This window comes from Oncorhynchus nerka, linkage group LG15 (assembly GCF_034236695.1).
Source record: "Oncorhynchus nerka isolate Pitt River linkage group LG15, Oner_Uvic_2.0, whole genome shotgun sequence".
Lineage (NCBI taxonomy): Eukaryota > Metazoa > Chordata > Actinopteri > Salmoniformes > Salmonidae > Oncorhynchus > Oncorhynchus nerka.
Window position 1 is genome coordinate 122,078 of NC_088410.1, and position 18,147 is coordinate 140,224.

General features: G+C 41.2%; 1 protein-coding gene across 1 annotated transcript in view; it reads left to right on the top strand.

The window, feature by feature from the left end:
- rgs11 (regulator of G protein signaling 11) overlaps positions 1-18,147 on the top strand; it is a 77,684-nt gene that overhangs the window by 14,985 nt on the left and 44,552 nt on the right. The window contains exons 4-6 of the mRNA XM_065000818.1: positions 5,250-5,318; positions 9,543-9,566; positions 10,069-10,130. Of these exons, the coding sequence (XP_064856890.1) occupies positions 5,250-5,318; positions 9,543-9,566; positions 10,069-10,130 (155 nt within the window). The remainder of the gene's footprint in view (positions 1-5,249; positions 5,319-9,542; positions 9,567-10,068; positions 10,131-18,147) is intronic.

Consider the following 18,147-nt stretch of genomic DNA (forward strand, 5'->3'; position numbering starts at 1 on the left):
GAACGTTATGAAGAGTGATCAGATGAATTGCAATTAGTTGCAAAGTCCCTCGTTGCCATGCAAATTAACTGAATTGCAAAAAACATTTCCACTGCATTTCAGCCCTGCCACAAAAGGACCAGCTGACCTCATGTCAGTGATTATCCCTTTAACACAGGTGTGAGTGTTGACGAGGACAAAGCTGGAGATCACTCTGTCATGCTGATTGAGTTCGAATAACAGACTGGAAGCTTCAAAAGGAGGGTGGTGCTTGGAATCATTGTTCTTCCTCTGTCAACCATGGTTACCTGCAAGGAAACACGTGCTGTCGTCCTTGCGTTGCACAAAAAGGGCTTCACAGACAAGGATATTGCTGCCAGTAAGATTGCACCTAAATCAACCATTTATCGGATCATCAAGAACTTCAAGGAGAGCAGTTCAATTGTTGTAAAGAAGGCTTCAGGGCGCGCAAGAAAGTCCAGCAAGCAAGCTGTCTCCTAAAGTTGATTCAGCTGCGTGATCGGGGCACCACCACTACAGAGCTTGCTCAGGAATGGCAACAGGCAGGTGTGAGTGCATCTGCACGCACAGTGAGGCAAAGACTTTTGGAGAATGGCCTGGTCTCAAGAAGGGCAGCAAAGAAGCCACTTCTCTCCAGAATTTTTTTTTTCTGCAAAAGGTACAAGGATTGGACTGCTGAGGACTGAGGTAAAGTCATTTTCACTGAACTAACTAAGTGGCTTGGGGAACAAAACATCGATATTTTGGGTCCATGGCCAGGAAACTCCCCAGACATTAATCCCACTGAAAACTTGTGGTCAATCCTCAAGAGGCGGGTGGACAAACAAAAACCTACACATTCTGACAAACTCCAAGCGTTGATTATGCAAGAATGGGCTGCCATCAGTCAGGATGTGGCCCAGAAGTTCATTGAATGGGCTGCCATCAGTCAGGATGTGGCCCAGAAGTTCATTGAATGGGCTGCCATCAGTCAGGATGTGGCCCAGAAGTTAATTGAATGGGCTGCCATCAGTCAGGATGTGGCCCAGAAGTTCATTGAATGGGCTGCCATCAGTCAGGATGTGGCCCAGAAGTTCATTGAATGGGCTGCCATCAGTCAGGATGTGGCCCAGAAGTTAATTGACTGGGCTGCCATCAGTCAGGATGTGGCCCAGAAGTTAATTGAATGGGCTGCCATCAGTCAGGATGTGGCCCAGAAGTGAATTGAATGGGCTGCCATCAGTCAGGATGTGGCCCAGAAGTGAATTGAATGGGCTGCCATCAGTCAGGATGTGGCCCAGAAGTTCATTGAATGGGCTGCCATCAGTCAGGATGTGGCCCAGAAGTTCATTGAATGGGCTGGCATCAGTCAGGATGTGGCCCAGAAGTTAATTGACTGCAGAGGTCTTGAAAAAGAAGGGTCAACACTGCAAATATTGAGTCTTTGCATCAACTTCATGTAATTGTCAATAAAGGCCCTTTGACACTTATGAAATGCTTGTAATTATACTTCAGTATACTTCAGTATTCCCGTTAGATGAATTCACATAGTTCTTATGTGTTCATTAACCAATTCAATTAAAACACTCTGTCAGTTTCTAAGAATCTGTAAGGTTCTTATTTGTATAAAATAGACAGAGACCAGTCAAACAAAATTAGCCTAAGGCGTTTATTCGCGAGAGCTCTGGTCATAATACCATGTACATTGGTTTATATACCTCACATTTCATCATAAATGTCCCTCCTCCTCTCAGATACAACGGCAATATAGTTCACAAGCCTTCTCACATTGTCTACCACCTGTTAAACAATCTACTACCAGCCCAAGGTCTCTCCCCTCCCTGGGTAGGGACAGGATGTCCTGTAAGGAACACAGTATTCCATCTACTACTAGCCCAAGGTCTCTCCCCTCCCTGGGTAGGAACAGGATGTCCTGTAAGGAACACAGTATTCCATCTACTACCAGCCCAAGGTCTCTTCCCTCCCTGGGTAGGAACAGGATGTCCTGTAAGGAACACAGTATTCCATCTACTACCAGCCCAAGGTCTCTTCCCTCCCTGGGTAGGAACAGAAAGTCCTTGTTCTAATTCTTGACTAAAACTACACATATTATATTCAGTGTTATGATTATAATAAGATTCATACATTCATACAGTAACAGAGTAGTATTCTGTTTAGTTATAGTTCTAAGCTAAATGTATACACAATTAAGCATTATTCATAAAAATCCCATAACAATTCCATAGTAACATCTGACAAAAATATCTAAAGACACCGAAGCAGCAGACTTTGTGAAAATTAATATTTGTGTCATTCTCAAAACTTTTGGCCATGACTGAAAATATAATTTTCTTTGTTTTCTTCATATATATTTTGTATATGTTTCTAATCTCAATTTCCATCTACGGACTGAACATGCTCTCTGCAACCCGCCTCACCCAATGTGGTACGGATCTGCTATTTATTACACTTTAGAACCGGAACCCCTCACCAGAAGCTAGCCAGCTAACTAGCTACTAGCCAGTTAGCCACTGCTAGCGATCATCACCGTTAACATGGACATCAGCCAGCCTCAGCCCGGTCAATTCCTGCCAGTCTGCACAGCGCGATATACCCAGAGATTATCGGACTGCTTTTTGTCTACCACATCTCCGGATTCCTACTGCAAGTTCTGAACCTTTACACCAGATCATCGCAGCTGGCTAGCTGCTATCCGAGTGGCTATTCCTGGCTAACGTCTCTGTCCTGAAGCAAGCACCAGTTAGCCTGGAGCTAGCCTCAAGCTAGGCCCATCTCCTGGCTAGCCGAAGAGGTTCATCAGCCAATTCTTGGGCTACAATACCTCGTTTGCCAATTGGCCTAGACCCTTTAAGGTCGGCACGGAGCCCCGACGATCCATCACGACTGGTCTGTCGACATAACCGTCTGAGGTGGTTTCAACAGGGTCTTCCGTCGCGACGTCCCCAGAGGCCCATCTGCTATCCCCGGCCTGCTAGCTGTCTGAATCGCTGTGTCTTCAGCTCACCTAGCGTAGTAGCACTACTGAATCGCTGTGTCTCCAGCTCGCCTAGAGTAGTAGCACTACTGAATCGCTGTGTCTCCAGCTCGCCTAGAGTAGTAGCACTACTGAATCGCTGTGTCTCCAGCTAGCCTAGCGTAGTAGCACTAATAAATTGGCTCCCTGAGTCATCTATTGCTACTCACCTGACCCGATATTCACTCTGCTACACATGCCTCTCCCTAATGTCAATATGCCTTGTCTATTGCTGTTTTGGTTAGTGATTATTGTCTTATTTCACTGTAGAGCCTCAAGCCATGCTCAATATGCCTTAGCTAGGCCTTTTGTTCCACTCCCCACACATGCGGTGACCACATTAACTGGTGCCTCTAGAGACAAAACCTCTCTCATCGCTACTCAATGCCTAGGTTTACCTCGACTGTACTCACATCCTACCATACCCTTGTCTGTACATTATGCCTTGAATCCATTCTTCCGTGCCCAGAAACCTGCTCCTTTTACTCTCTGTTCTGAATGCACTAGACAACCAGTTCTTATAGCCTTTAGCCGTACCCTTATCCTACTCCTCCTCTGTTCCTCTGGTGATGTAGAGGTTAACCCAGGCCCTGCAGCCCCCTGCACCGCTCCTATTCCCAAGGCGCTCTCATTTGTTGACTTCTGTAACCGTAAAAGCCTGGTTTCATGCACGTTAACATTAGAAGCCTCCTCCCTAAGTTTGTTTTATTCACTGCCTTAGCACACTCTGCCAACCCAGATGGCCTAGCCGTGTCTGAATCCTGGCTTAGGAAGGCCACCAAAAATCGTGAAATTTCCATTCCTAACTATAACATTTTCCGACAACATAGAACCGCCAAAGGGGGTGGAGTTGCAAGCTGGACAATCTGGACCATACAAAACAGCTGAACAATCTGGACCCTACAAAACAGCTGAACAATCTGGACCCCTACAAAACAGCTGGGCAATCTGGACCCTACAAATCAGCTGAACAATCTGGACCCTACAAATCAGCTGGACAATCTGGACCCCTACAAAACAGCTGGGCAATCTGGACCCTACAAATCAGCTGGGCAATCTGGACCCTACAAATCAGCTGGACAATCTGGACCCTACAAATCAGCTGAACAATCTGGACCCTACAAATCAGCTGGGCAATATGGACCCCTACAAATCAGCTGGACAATCTGGACCCTACAAATCAGCTGGACAATCTGGACCCTACAAATCAGCTGGGCAATCTGGACCCCTACAAATCAGCTGGGCAATCTGGACCCTACAAATCAGCTGAACAATCTGGACCCCTACAAATCAGCTGGACAATCTGGACCCTACAAATCAGCTGGAGAGTCTGGACCCTACAAATCAGCTGGACAATCTGGACCCTACAAATCAGCTGGGCAATCTGGACCCTACAAATCAGCTGGACAATCTGGACCCTACAAATCAGCTGGACAATATGGACCCCTACAAAACAGCTGAACAATCTGGACCCCTACAAAACATCTGGACAATCTGGACCCTACAAATCAGCTGGACAATATGGACCCCTACAAATCAGCTGGGCAATCTGGACCCTACAAATCAGCTGGACAATCTGGACCCTACAAATCAGCTGGACAATATGGACCCCTACAAAACAGCTGAACAATCTGGACCCCTACAAAACATCTGGACAATCTGGACCCTACAAATCAGCTGGACAATATGGACCCCTACAAATCAGCTGGGCAATCTGGACCCCTACAAAACATCTGGCAATCTGGACACTACCAATCAGCTGAACAATCTGGACCCTACAAATCAGCTGGACAATCTGGACCCTACAAATCAGCTGGACAATATGGACCCCTACAAAACAGCTGAACAATCTGGACCCCTACAAAACATCTGGACAATCTGGACCCTACAAATCAGCTGGACAATCTGGACCCCTACAAATCAGCTGGGCAATCTGGACCCTACAAATCAGCTGGGAAATCTGGACCCTACAAATCAGCTGGGCAATCTGGACCCTACAAATCAGCTGGGCAATCTGGACCCTACAAATCAGCTGGACAATCTGGACCCCTACAAATCAGCTGGACAATATGGACCCCTACAAAACAGCTGGACAATCTGGACCCTCTCTCGCACTGCTTTGCTTTATTTTGGCCAGGTCGCAGTTATGAATGAGAACTTCTTCTCAACTGGCCTACCTGGTTAAATAAAGGTGAAATAAAAATAAATAAAGTGTGTGTGTGTGTGTGTGTTGCAGCCGGGGGCATTTGACGTGTTGGATCTGGGACCTGAGAGATGCAACGTCCTCAGCTCCCGAGTCGCACTGGTCAGTAACCTGTAACTCTGACCACAGACCTCAATAACCACTCAGACCTGAAACATGTTGCTCAGTAATAAAACTAAATTATCTCCTTCTCTCTGTCCTTCTCTCTCACTTTCTCTTTTGTTTTCTCTCTCTATTTCTCTTTCTCCTCTCTCCATGTATCTCTCTATCTCTCCCTCTCTCCATCTTTCTTTCTCCATCTCTATCTCTCCATGTCTCTATCTCCTCTCTCTCCATCTTTCTTTCCCCCTCTCTATCTCTCCATGTCCATCTCTTTCTCCTCTTTTCTCTCTCCTCTTTCCATTTTGCTCTCCTCTCTCCTCTTCCCCCCTCTCTATCTCTCCATGTCTCTATCTCCTCTCTCCTCGTTCCCCCTCTCTATCTCTCCATGTCTTTATCTCCTCTCTCCTCACTCCCCTTTCTCTCTCCTCTTTCCCCCTCTCTCTCTGTCTCTCCATGTCTCTATCTCCTCTCTCCATGTCTCTATCTCCTCTCTCCTCACTCCCCTTTTCTCTCTCCTCTTTTCCCCCCTCTCTCTATCTCTCCATGTCTCTATCTCCTCTTTCCTCTTTCTCTCTCCATCTTTCTTTCCCCTCTCCTCTCTCCATGTCTCTATCTCCTCTTTCCTCTTTCTCTCTCCATCTTTCTTTCCCCCTCTCTATCTCTCCATGTCTCTATCTCCTCTCGCCTCTTTCCCGCTCTCTGTCTCTCCATGTCTCTATCTCCTCTCTCCTCTCTCTTCTCTCTTCCTCTTACCTCCTCTCTCCTCTCTCCTCTCTTCTCTCTCCTCTCACCCCCTCTCTCTATCTCTTCATGTCTCTATCTCATCTCTCCTCTCGCCCCTTCTCTCTCTCTCTATGTCTCTATCTCCTCATCTCTCCATGTCTCTATCTCCTCTTTTCCCCTCTCTCTATCTCTCCCTCTCTCCATCTTTCTTTCTCCATCTCTCCATGTCTCTCTATCTCCTCTCTCTCTCTCTCTCTCCATCTTTCTTTCCCCCTCTCTATCTCTCCATGTCTCTATCTCTTCTCTCCTCTTTCCCTCTCTCTATCTCTCCATCTCCTCTCTCCTCTTTTCTCTCTCCTCTTTCCATTTTGCTCTCCTCTCTCCTCTTTCCCCCTCTCTATCTCTCCATGTCTCTATCTCCTCTCTCCTCGTTCCCCCTCTCTATCTCTCCATGTCTTTCCTCTCTCCTCACTCCCCCTTTCTCTCTCCTCTTTCCCCCTCTCTCTCTATCTCTGCATGTCTCTATCTCCTCTTTCCATCTTTCTTTCCCCCTCTCTATCTCTCCATGTCTCTATCTCCTCTTTCGATCTTTCTTTCCCCCTCTCTATCTCTCCATGTCTCTATCTATCTCCTCTCTCCTCACTCCCCTTTTCTCTCTCCTCTTTCCCCCTCTATCTCTCCATGTCTCTATCTCCTCTTTCCTCTTTCTCTCTCCATCTTTCTTTCCCTCTCCTCTCTCCATGTCTCTATCTCCCTCTCTCCTCACTCCCCTTTTTCTCTCTCCTCTTTCCCCTCTATCTCTCCATGTCTCTATCTCCTCTTTCCTTTCTCTCTCCATCTTTCTTTCCCTCTCCATGTCTCTATCTCCTCTTTCCTCTTTCTCTCTCCATCTTTCTTTCCCCCTCTCTATCTCTCCATGTCTCTATCTCCTCTCTCCTCTCTCCTCTCTTCTCTCACCCCCTCTTTCTATCTCTCCATGTCTCTATCTCCTCATCTCTCCTTGTCTCTATCTCCTCTTTTCCCTCTCTATCTCTTCATGTCTCTATCTCATCTCTCCTCTCGCCCCTTCTCTCTCTCTCTCTATGTCTCTATCTCCTCATCTCTCCATGTCTCTATCTCCTCTTTTCCCCTCTCTCTCTATCTCTCCTCTCTCCATCTCTATCTCTCCATGTCTCTCTATCTCCTCTCTCTCTCTCTCCATCTTTCTTTCCCCCTCTCTATCTCTCCATGTCTCTATCTCTTCTCTCCTCTTTCCCTCTCTCTATCTCTCCATCTCCTCTCTCCTCTTTTCTCTCTCCTCTTTCCATTTTGCTCTCCTCTCTCCTCTTTCCCCCTCTCTATCTCTCCATGTCTCTATCTCCTCTCTCCTCGTTCCCCCTCTCTATCTCTCCATGTCTTTATCTCCTCTCTCCTCACTCCCCTTTCTCTCTCCTCTTTCCCCTCTCTCTGTCTCTCCATGTCTCTATCTCCTCTCTCCATGTCTCTATCTCTCTCTCCTCGTTCCCCCTCTCTATCTCTCCATGTCTTTATCTCCTCTCTCCTCACTCCCCTTTCTCTCTCCTCTTTCACCCTCTCTCTCTATCTCTCCATGTCTCTATCTCCTCTTTCCATCTTTCTTTCCCCCCTCTCTCTCCATGTCTCTATCTCCTCTTTCCCCCTCTCTATCTCTCCATGTCTCTATCTTCTCTCTCCATGTCTCTATCTCCTCTCTCCTCACTCCCCTTTTCTCTCTCATCTTTCCCCCTCTATCTCTCCATGTCTCTATCTCCTCTTTCCTCTTTCTCTCTCCATCTTTCTTTCCCCCTCTCCTCTCTCCATGTCTCTATCTCCTCTTTCTCTCTCCATCTTTCTTTCCCCCTCTCTATCTCTCCATGTCTCTATCTCCTCTCTCCTCTCTCCTCTCTTCTCTCTCCTCCTCTCTCCCTCTCTCTATCTCTCCATGTCTCTATCTCCTCATCTCTCCATGTCTCTATCTCCTCTTTCTCCCTCTCTCCATCTTTCTTTCTCCATCTATCTCTCCATGTCTCCATCTTCTCTTTCTCCTCTCTATCTCTCCATCTCTCTATCTCTCCATCTCCTCTCTCCTCTTTTCTCTCTCTCTTTCCATTTTGCTCTCTCTTTCTTTCCCCCTCTCTATCTCTCCATGTCTCTATCTCCTCTCTCCCCGTTCCCCTCTCTATCTCTCCATGTCTTTATCTCCTCTCTCCTCACTCCCCCTTTCTCTCTCCTCTTTCCCCTCTCTCTCTATCTCTATCTCCTCTTTCCATCTTTCTTTCCCCCTCTCTATCTCTTTCTCCTCTTTCCATCTTTCTTTCCCCCTCTCTATCTCTCCATGTCTCTATCTTCTCTCTCCATGTCTCTATCTCCTCTCTCCTCACTCCCCTTTTCTCTCTCATCTTTCCCCCTCTATCTCTCCATGTCTCTATCTCCATGTCTCTTTCCTCTTTCTCTCTCCATCTTTCTTTCCCCCTCTCCATGTCTCTATCTCCTCTTTTCTCTTTCTCTCTCCATCTTTCTTTCCCCCTCTCTATCTCTCCATGTCTCTATCTCCTCTCTCCTCTCTCCTCTCTCCTCTCACCCCCTCTCTCTATCTCTCCTTGTCTCTATCTCCTCTTTTCCCCTCTCTCTCTATCTCTTCATGTCTCTATCTCATCTCTCCTCTCGCCCCTTCTCTCTCTCTCTCTATCTCTCTATGTCTCTATCTCCTCATCTCTCCATGTCTCTATCTCCTCTTTTCCCCTCTCTCTATCTCTCCATGTCTCTATCTCATCTCTTCTCTCTATCTCTCTATCTCATCTCTCCTCTCGCCCCTTCTCTCTCTCTCTCTATCTCTCTATGTCTCTCTCCTTCTCTTTTATATCTCTCACTATCGTCTCTCTGGTGCTGCACGCGAGGTCCATAGTAAGTGTTCCTAACAGAGAACAAACACCCGGTCACCATACTAACTTACACTGTCTGTCGTCACCATAGTAACACCAACTATAGTTACAATAATGACTAACACTGACTGCATTTACAAATGACAACCCCAATATGTTTATTATGACTACTCACTAGACTCTCTCTCCCTCCTTCTCCTCTCCCTCCTCACTGTCTCTCCCTCCTTCTCCTCTCCCTCCTCCCCCTCCTCACTGTCTCCTCTCACCTCTAAATGTCTCCTCTTCCTCCTCTCACTGTCTCCTCCTCCTCCTCTCACTGTCTCCTCCTCCTCGTCCCCCTGTCTCTTCCTCCTCCCCCTGTCGCCTCCTCCTCCTCTTACTGTCTCCTTCTCCTCGTCCCCGTCTCATCCTCCTCCTCTCACTGTCTCCTCCTCCTCCTCTCACTGTCTCCTCCTCCTCGTCCCCCTGTCTCATCCTCCTCCTCTCACTGTCTCCTCCTCCTCCTCTCACTGTCTCCTCTTCCTCCTCTCACTGTCTCATCCTCCTCCTCTCACTGTCTCCTCCTCCTCTCACTGTCTCCTCCTCCTCCTACCACTTACTCCTCCTCCTCTCTTCAGACCAGAACGCTGACCACTACAAGAGAGAGGTAAACATCTCAACATAACAAATACTGTTTCTAATACCGGTATAACAGGGTTAGGGTTAGGTATAACAAACAAACATTCCTAACCCTAAACTGTTTGACTGTCTGACTGTGTGTGTGTATGTGTGTGTGTTTGTGTGTGTATGTGTGTGTTTGTGTATGTGTGTGTGTGTGTTTGTGTATGTGTGTGTGTGTTTGTGTGTGTGTTTGTGTATGTGTGTGTGTATGTGTATGTGTATGTGTGTGTGTGTGTATGTGTGTGTGTGTTTGTGTGTGTGTGTTTGTGTGTGTGTGTGTGTGTTTGTGTATGTGTGTGTGTGTGTGTGTGTGTGTGTGTGTGTGTTGTGTGTGTGTGTGTGTGTGTGTGTGTGTGTGTTTGTGTATGTGTGTGTGTGTGTGTGTGTGTGTGTGTGTGTGTGTGTGTGTGTGTGTGTGTGTATGTGTGTGTGTGTGTGTGTGTGTGTGTGTGTGTGTGTGTGTGTGTGTGTGTGTTTGATGGTTACAGATTGAACACAGTAGAAGAGCTCTGGGGAGAAACCGTGTCAAGTCCTCCATCTGTCTGGAGAGGTATGTTACAAAAACACAGCTTGGTCACCCGTGATACAATTTATTTTTTAATATTTGTCCATCCATGTCAGAGGATGTTGGGGGATGATGTGGAACCGGCCACTAGGGGGGCTGTTACCTTCAAGTAGGTTTGGGTGTTTCTAGGGTGTTGGGACGGGGATGGTGGATAGTGTGCTTGTTAATACCTAACCTTAACCATTCTGTTACCTTCAAGTAGGTTTGGGTGTTGGGATGGGGATGGTAGACATAAGCATTTGCCTCTGATTCCAAAGATTGCAAGCTCAAATCCAGCAATAGAAAGTTGTTTTTTATATTTTAGTTTAAAGACAGAGTGATGTGATATCCCAAACCGTAATATCTAACCTGACCTTAACTATCCCCTTAATACCTAACCTTAACCATTCAGTGAATACCTAACCTTAATACCTAACCTTAATACCTAACCTTAACCAGTCAGTTAATACCTAACCTTAATATCTAACCTTAACCATTCAGTTAATACCTAACCTTAATACCTAACCTTAACCATTCAGTTAATACCTAACCTTAACCATTCAGTTAATACCTGACCTTAACCATTCAGTTAATACCTAACCTTAACCAGTCAGTTAATACCGAACCGTAATACCTAACCTTAACCATTCAGTTAATACCTAACCTTAATACCTAACCTTAACCATTCAGTTAATGCCTAACCTTAACCATTCACTTAATACCTAACCTTAATATCTAACCTTAACCATTCAGTGAATACCTAACCTTGATACCTAACCTTAACCATTCAGTTAATACCTAACCTTAATACCTAACCTTAACCATTCAGTTAATGCCTAACCTTAACCATTCAGTTAATACCGAACCGTAATACCTAACCTTAACCATTCAGTTAATACCTAACCTTAATACCTAACCTTAACCATTCAGTTAATACCTAACCTTAACCATTCAGTTAATACCTGACCTTAACCATTCAGTTAATACCTGACCTTAACCAGTCAGTTAATACCTAACCTTAACCATTCAGTTAATACCTAACCTTAATACCTAACCTTAACCATTCAGTTAATATCTAACCTTAACCATTCAGTGAATACCTAACCTTGATACCTAACCTTAACCATTCAGTTAATACCTAACCTTAATACCTAACCTTAACCATTCAGTTAATACCTAACCTTAACCATTCAGTTAATACCTAACCTTAATACCTAACCTTAACCATTCAGTTAATGCCTAACCTTAACCATTCACTTAACACCTAACCTTAATATCTAACCTTAACCATTCAGTGAATACCTAACCTTGATACCTAACCTTAACCATTCAGTTAATACCTAACCTTAATACCTAACCTTAACCATTCAGTTAATGCCTAACCTTAACCATTCAGTTAATACCTGACCTTAACCATTCAGTTAATACCTAACCTTAACCAGTCAGTTAATACCGAACCGTAATACCTAACCTTAACCATTCAGTTAATACCTAACCTTAACCTTTCAGTTAATACCTAACCTTAATACCTAACCTTACATTTACATTTAACATTTAAGTCATTTAGCAGACGCTCTTATCCAGAGCGACTTACAAATTGGTGCATTCACCTTATGACCTCCAGTGGAACAGTAGTGCATCTAAATCTTTTCAGGGGGAGGGGGGGTGAGAGGGATTACTTTAACCATTCAGTTAATACCTAACCTTAACCATTCAGTTAATACCTAACCTTAACCATTCAGTTAATACCTAACCTTAATACCTAACCTTAACCATTCAGTGAATACCTAACCTTGATACCTAACCTTAACCATTCAGTTAATACCTAACCTTAATACCTAACCTTAACCATTCAGTTAATACCTAACCTTAACCATTCAGTTAATACCTAACCTTAATACCTAACCTTAACCAGTCAGTTAATACCTAACCTTAATACCTAACCTTAACCATTCAGTGAATACCTAACCTTGATACCTAACCTTAACCATTCAGTTAATACCTAACCTTAATACCTAACCTTAACCATTCAGTTAATACCTAACCTTAATACCGTACCTTAACCATTCGGTTAATTCCTAACCTTAACCATTCAGTTAATTTCTAACCTTAACCAATCAGTTAATATCTAACCTTAACCATTCAGTTAATTCCTAACCTTAATATCTAACCTTAACCATTCAGTTAATACCTAACCTTAACCATTCAGTTAATACCTGACCTTAACCATTCAGTTAATACCTAACCTTAACCAGTCAGTTAATACCGAACCGTAATACCTAACCTTAACCATTCAGTTAATACCTAACCTTAATACCTAACCTTAACCATTCAGTTAATGTCTAACCTTAACCATTCACTTAATACCTAACCTTAATACCTAACCTTAACCATTCAGTTAATACCTAACCTTAACCATTCAGTTAATACCTAACCTTAATACCTAACCTTAACCATTCAGTTAATGCCTAACCTTAACCATTCACTTAACACCTAACCTTAATATCTAACCTTAACCATTCAGTGAATACCTAACCTTGATACCTAACCTTAACCATTCAGTTAATGCCTAACCTTTACCATTCAGTTAATACCTGACCTTAACCATTCAGTTAATACCTAACCTTAACCAGTCAGTTAATACCGAACCGTAATACCTAACCTTAACCATTCAGTTAATACCTAACCTTAACCATTCAGTTAATACCTAACCTTAATACCTAACCTTAACCATTCAGTTAATACCTAACCTTAACCATTCAGTTAATACCTAACCTTAACCATTCAGTTAATACCTAACCTTAACCAGTCAGTTAATACCTAACCTTAATACCTAACCTTAACCATTCAGTGAATACCTAACCTTGATACCTAACCTTAACCATTCAGTTAATACCTAACCTTAATACCTAACCTTAACCATTCAGTTAATACCTAACCTTAACCAGTCAGTTAATACCTAACCTTAATACCTAACCTTAACCAGTCAGTTAATACCTAACCTTAATACCTAACCTTAACCATTCAGTGAATACCTAACCTTGATACCTAACCTTAACCATTCAGTTAATACCTAACCTTAATACCTAACCTTAACCATTCAGTTAATACCTAACCTTAACCATTCAGTTAATACCTAACCTTAATACCTAACCTTAACCATTCAGTTAATGCCTAACCTTAACCATTCACTTAATACCTAACCTTAATATCTAACCTTAACCATTCAGTGAATACCTAACCTTGATACCTAACCTTAACCATTCAGTTAATACCTAACCTTAATACCTAACCTTAACCATTCAGTTAATACCTGACCTTAACCATTCAGTTAATACCTAACCTTAACCAGTCAGTTAATACCGAACCGTAATACCTAACCTTAACCATTCAGTTAATACCTAACCTTAATACCTAACCTTAACCATTCAGTTAATACCTAACCTTAACCATTCAGTTAATACCTAACCTTAACCAGTCAGTTAATACCTAACCTTAATACCTAACCTTAACCAGTCAGTTAATACCTAACCTTAATACCTAACCTTAACCATTCAGTGAATACCTAACCTTGATACCTAACCTTAACCATTCAGTTAATACCTAACCTTAATACCTAACCTTAACCATTCAGTTAATACCTAACCTTAACCATTCAGTTAATACCTAACCTTAATACCTAACCTTAACCAGTCAGTTAATACCTAACCTTAATACCTAACCTTAACCATTCAGTGAATACCTAACCTTGATACCTAACCTTAACCATTCAGTTAATACCTAACCTTAATACCTAACCTTAACCATTCAGTTAATACCTAACTTTAACCATTCAGTCAATAACTAGCCTTAACCATTCAGTTAATACCCAACCTTAACCATTCAGTTAATACCTAACCTTAACCATTCAGTTATTACCTAACCTTAATACCTAACCTTAACCATTCAGTGAATACCTAACCTTGATACCTAACCTTAACCATTCAGTTAATACCTAACCTTAATACCTAACCTTAACCATTCAGTTAATACCTAACCTTAACCATTCAGTTAATGCCTAACCTTAACCATTCAGTGAATACCTAACCTTAATACCTAACCTTAACCATTCAGTTAATACCTAACCTTAATACCTAACCTTAACCATTCAGTTAATGCCTAACCTTAACCATTCAGTTAATACCTAACCTTAACCATTCAGTTAATACCTGACCTTAACCATTCAGTTAATACCTAACCTTAACCAGTCAGTTAATACCTAACCTTAATACCTAACCTTAACCATTCAGTGAATACCTAACCTTAACCATTCAGTTAATACTTAACCTTAACCATTCAGTTAATACTTAACCGTAACCATTCAGTTAATACCTAACCTTAATACCGTACCTTAACCATTCGGTTCATTCCTAACCTTAACCATTCAGTTAATTTCTAACCTTAACCAATCAGTTAATATCTAACCTTAACCATTCAGTTAATTCCTAACCTTAATATCTAACCTTAACCATTCAGTTAATACCTAACCTTAACCATTCAGTTAATACCTGACCTTAACCATTCAGTTAATACCTAACCTTAACCAGTCAGTTAATACCGAACCGTAATACCTAACCTTAACCATTCAGTTAATACCTAACCTTAATACCTAACCTTAACCATTCAGTTAATGTCTAACCTTAACCATTCACTTAATACCTAACCTTAGTATCTAACCTTAACCATTCAGTTAACACCTAACCTTAACCATGCAGTTAATACCTAACCTTAACCATGCAGTTAATACCTAACCTTAACCATTCAGTTAATACCTAACCTTAACCAGTCAGTTAATACCTAACCTTAATACATAACCTTAACCATTCTGTTAATACCTAACCTTAACCAGTCAGTTAATACCTAACCTTAACCATGCAGTTAATACCTAACCGTAATACCTAACCTTAACCATTCAGTTAATACCTAACCTTAACCATTCAGTTAATACTTAACCTTAACATTTACATTTAAGTCATTTAGCAGACGCTCTTATCCAGAGCGACTTCCATGCAGTTAATACCTAACCTTAATATCTAACCTTAACCAGTCAGTTAATACCTGACCTTAACCAGTCAGTTAATACCTAACCTTAACCATTCAGTTCATACCTAATCTTAACCAGTCAGTTAATACCTAACCTTAATACCTAACCTTAACCATTCAGTTAATACCTAACCGTAACCAGTCAGTTAATACCTAACCTTAATACCTGACCTTAACATTCAGTTAATACCTAACCTTACTGTCTAACCTTAACCATTCGGTTAATACCTAACCTTAATACCTAACCTTAACCATTCAGTTAATACCTAACCTTAATACCTAACCTTAACCATTCAGTTAATACCTAACCTTAACCAGTCAGTTATACCTAACCTTAATACCTAACCTTAACCATTCAGTTAATACCTGACCTTAATACCTAACCTTAACCAGTCAGTTAATATCTAACCTTAATACCTAACCTTAACCATTCAGTTAATACCTAACCTTAACCATTCAGTTAATACCTAACCTTAACCAGTCAGTTAATACCTAACCTTAATACCTAACCTTAACCATTCAGTTAATACCTAACCTTAATACCTAACCTTAACCATTCAGTTAATACCTAACCTTAACCATTCAGTTAATACCTAACCTTAACCAGTCAGTTATACCTAACCTTAATACCTAACCTTAACCATTCAGTTAATACCTGACCTTAATACCTAACCTTAACCATTCAGTTAATACCTAACCTTAACCATTCAGTTAATACCTAACCTTAACCAGTCAGTTAATACCTAACCTTAATACCTAACCTTAACCATTCAGTTAATACCTAACCTTAACCATTCAGTTAATACCTAACCTTAACCATTCAGTTAATACCTAACCTTAACCAGTCAGTTAATACCTAACCTTAATACCTAACCTTAACCATTCAGTTAATACCTAACCTTAATACCTAACCTTAACCATTCAGTTAATACCTAACCTTAACCATTCAGTTAATACCTAACCTTAACCAGTCAGTTATACCTAACCTTAATACCTAACCTTAACCATTCAGTTAATACCTGACCTTAATACCTAACCTTAACCATTCAGTTAATACCTAACCTTAACCATTCAGTTAATACCTAACCTTAACCAGTCAGTTAATACCTAACCTTAATACCTAACCTTAACCATTCAGTTAATACCTAACCTTAACCATTCAGTTAATACCTAACCTTAACCATTCAGTTAATACCTAAACTTAACCAGTCAGTTAATACCTAACCTTAATACCTAACCTTAACCATTCAGTTAATACCTAACCTTAACCAGTCAGTTAATACCTAACCTTAATACCTAACCTTAACCATTCAGTTAATACCTAACCTTAACCATTCAGTTAATACTTAACCTTAACCATTCAGTTAATACCTAACCTTAACCATGCAGTTAATACCTAACCTTAATACCTAACCTTAACCATTCAGTTAATACCTAACCTTAACCAGTCAGTTATACCTAACCTTAATACCTAACCTTAACCATTCAGTTAATACCTGACCTTAATACCTAACCTTAACCATTCAGTTAATACCTAACCTTAACCATTCAGTTAATACCTAACCTTAACCAGTCAGTTAATACCTAACCTTAATACCTAACCTTAACCATTCAGTTAATACCTAACCTTAACCATTCAGTTAATACCTAACCTTAACCATTCAGTTAATACCTAAACTTAACCAGTCAGTTAATACCTAACCTTAATACCTAACCTTAACCATTCAGTTAATACCTAACCTTAACCAGTCAGTTAATACCTAACCTTAATACCTAACCTTAACCATTCAGTTAATACCTAACCTTAACCATTCAGTTAATACTTAACCTTAACCATTCAGTTAATACCTAACCTTAACCATGCAGTTAATACCTAACCTTAATACCTAACCTTAACCATTCAGTTAATACCTAAGCTTAACCATTCAGTTAATACTTAACCTTAACCATTCAGTTAATACCTAACCTTAACCATGCAGTTAATACCTAACCTTAATACCTAACCTTAACCATTCAGTTAATACCTAACCTTAACCAGTCAGTTAATACCTAACCTTAATACCTAACCTTAACCATTCAGTTAATACTTAACCTTAACCATTCAGTTAATACTTAACCTTAACCATTCAGTTAATACCTAACCTTAACCATGCAGTTAATACCTAACCTTAATACCTAACCTTAACCATTCAGTTAATACCTAACCTTAACCATGCAGTTAATACCTAACCTTAATACCTAACCTTAACCATGCAGTTAATACCTAACCTTAATACCTAACCTTAACCATGCAGTTAATACCTAACCTTAATACCTAACCTTAACCATTCAGTTAATACCTAACCTTAACCATTCAGTTAATACCTAACCTTAACCATTCAGTTAATACTTAACCTTAACCATTCAGTTAATACCTAACCTTAACCAGTCAGTTAATACCTAACCTTAATACCTAACCTTAACCATTCAGTTAATACTTAACCTTAACCATTCAGTTAATACCTAACCTTAACCATGCAGTTAATACCTAACCTTAATACCTAACCTTAACCATTCAGTTAATACCTAACCTTAACCATGCAGTTAATACCTAACCTTAATACCTAACCTTAACCATGCAGTTAATACCTAACCTTAATACCTAACCTTAACCATGCAGTTAATACCTAACCTTAATACCTAACCTTAACCATTCAGTTAATACCTAACCTTAACCATTCAGTTAATACCTAACCTTAACCATTCAGTTAATACTTAACCTTAACCATTCAGTTAATACCTAACCTTAACCATTCAGTTAATACCTAACCTTAATACCTAACCTTAACCATTCAGTTAATACCTAACCTTAACCATGCAGTTAATACCTAACCTTAATACCTAACCTTAACCATGCAGTTAATACCTAACCTTAATACCTAACCTTAACCATGCAGTTAAT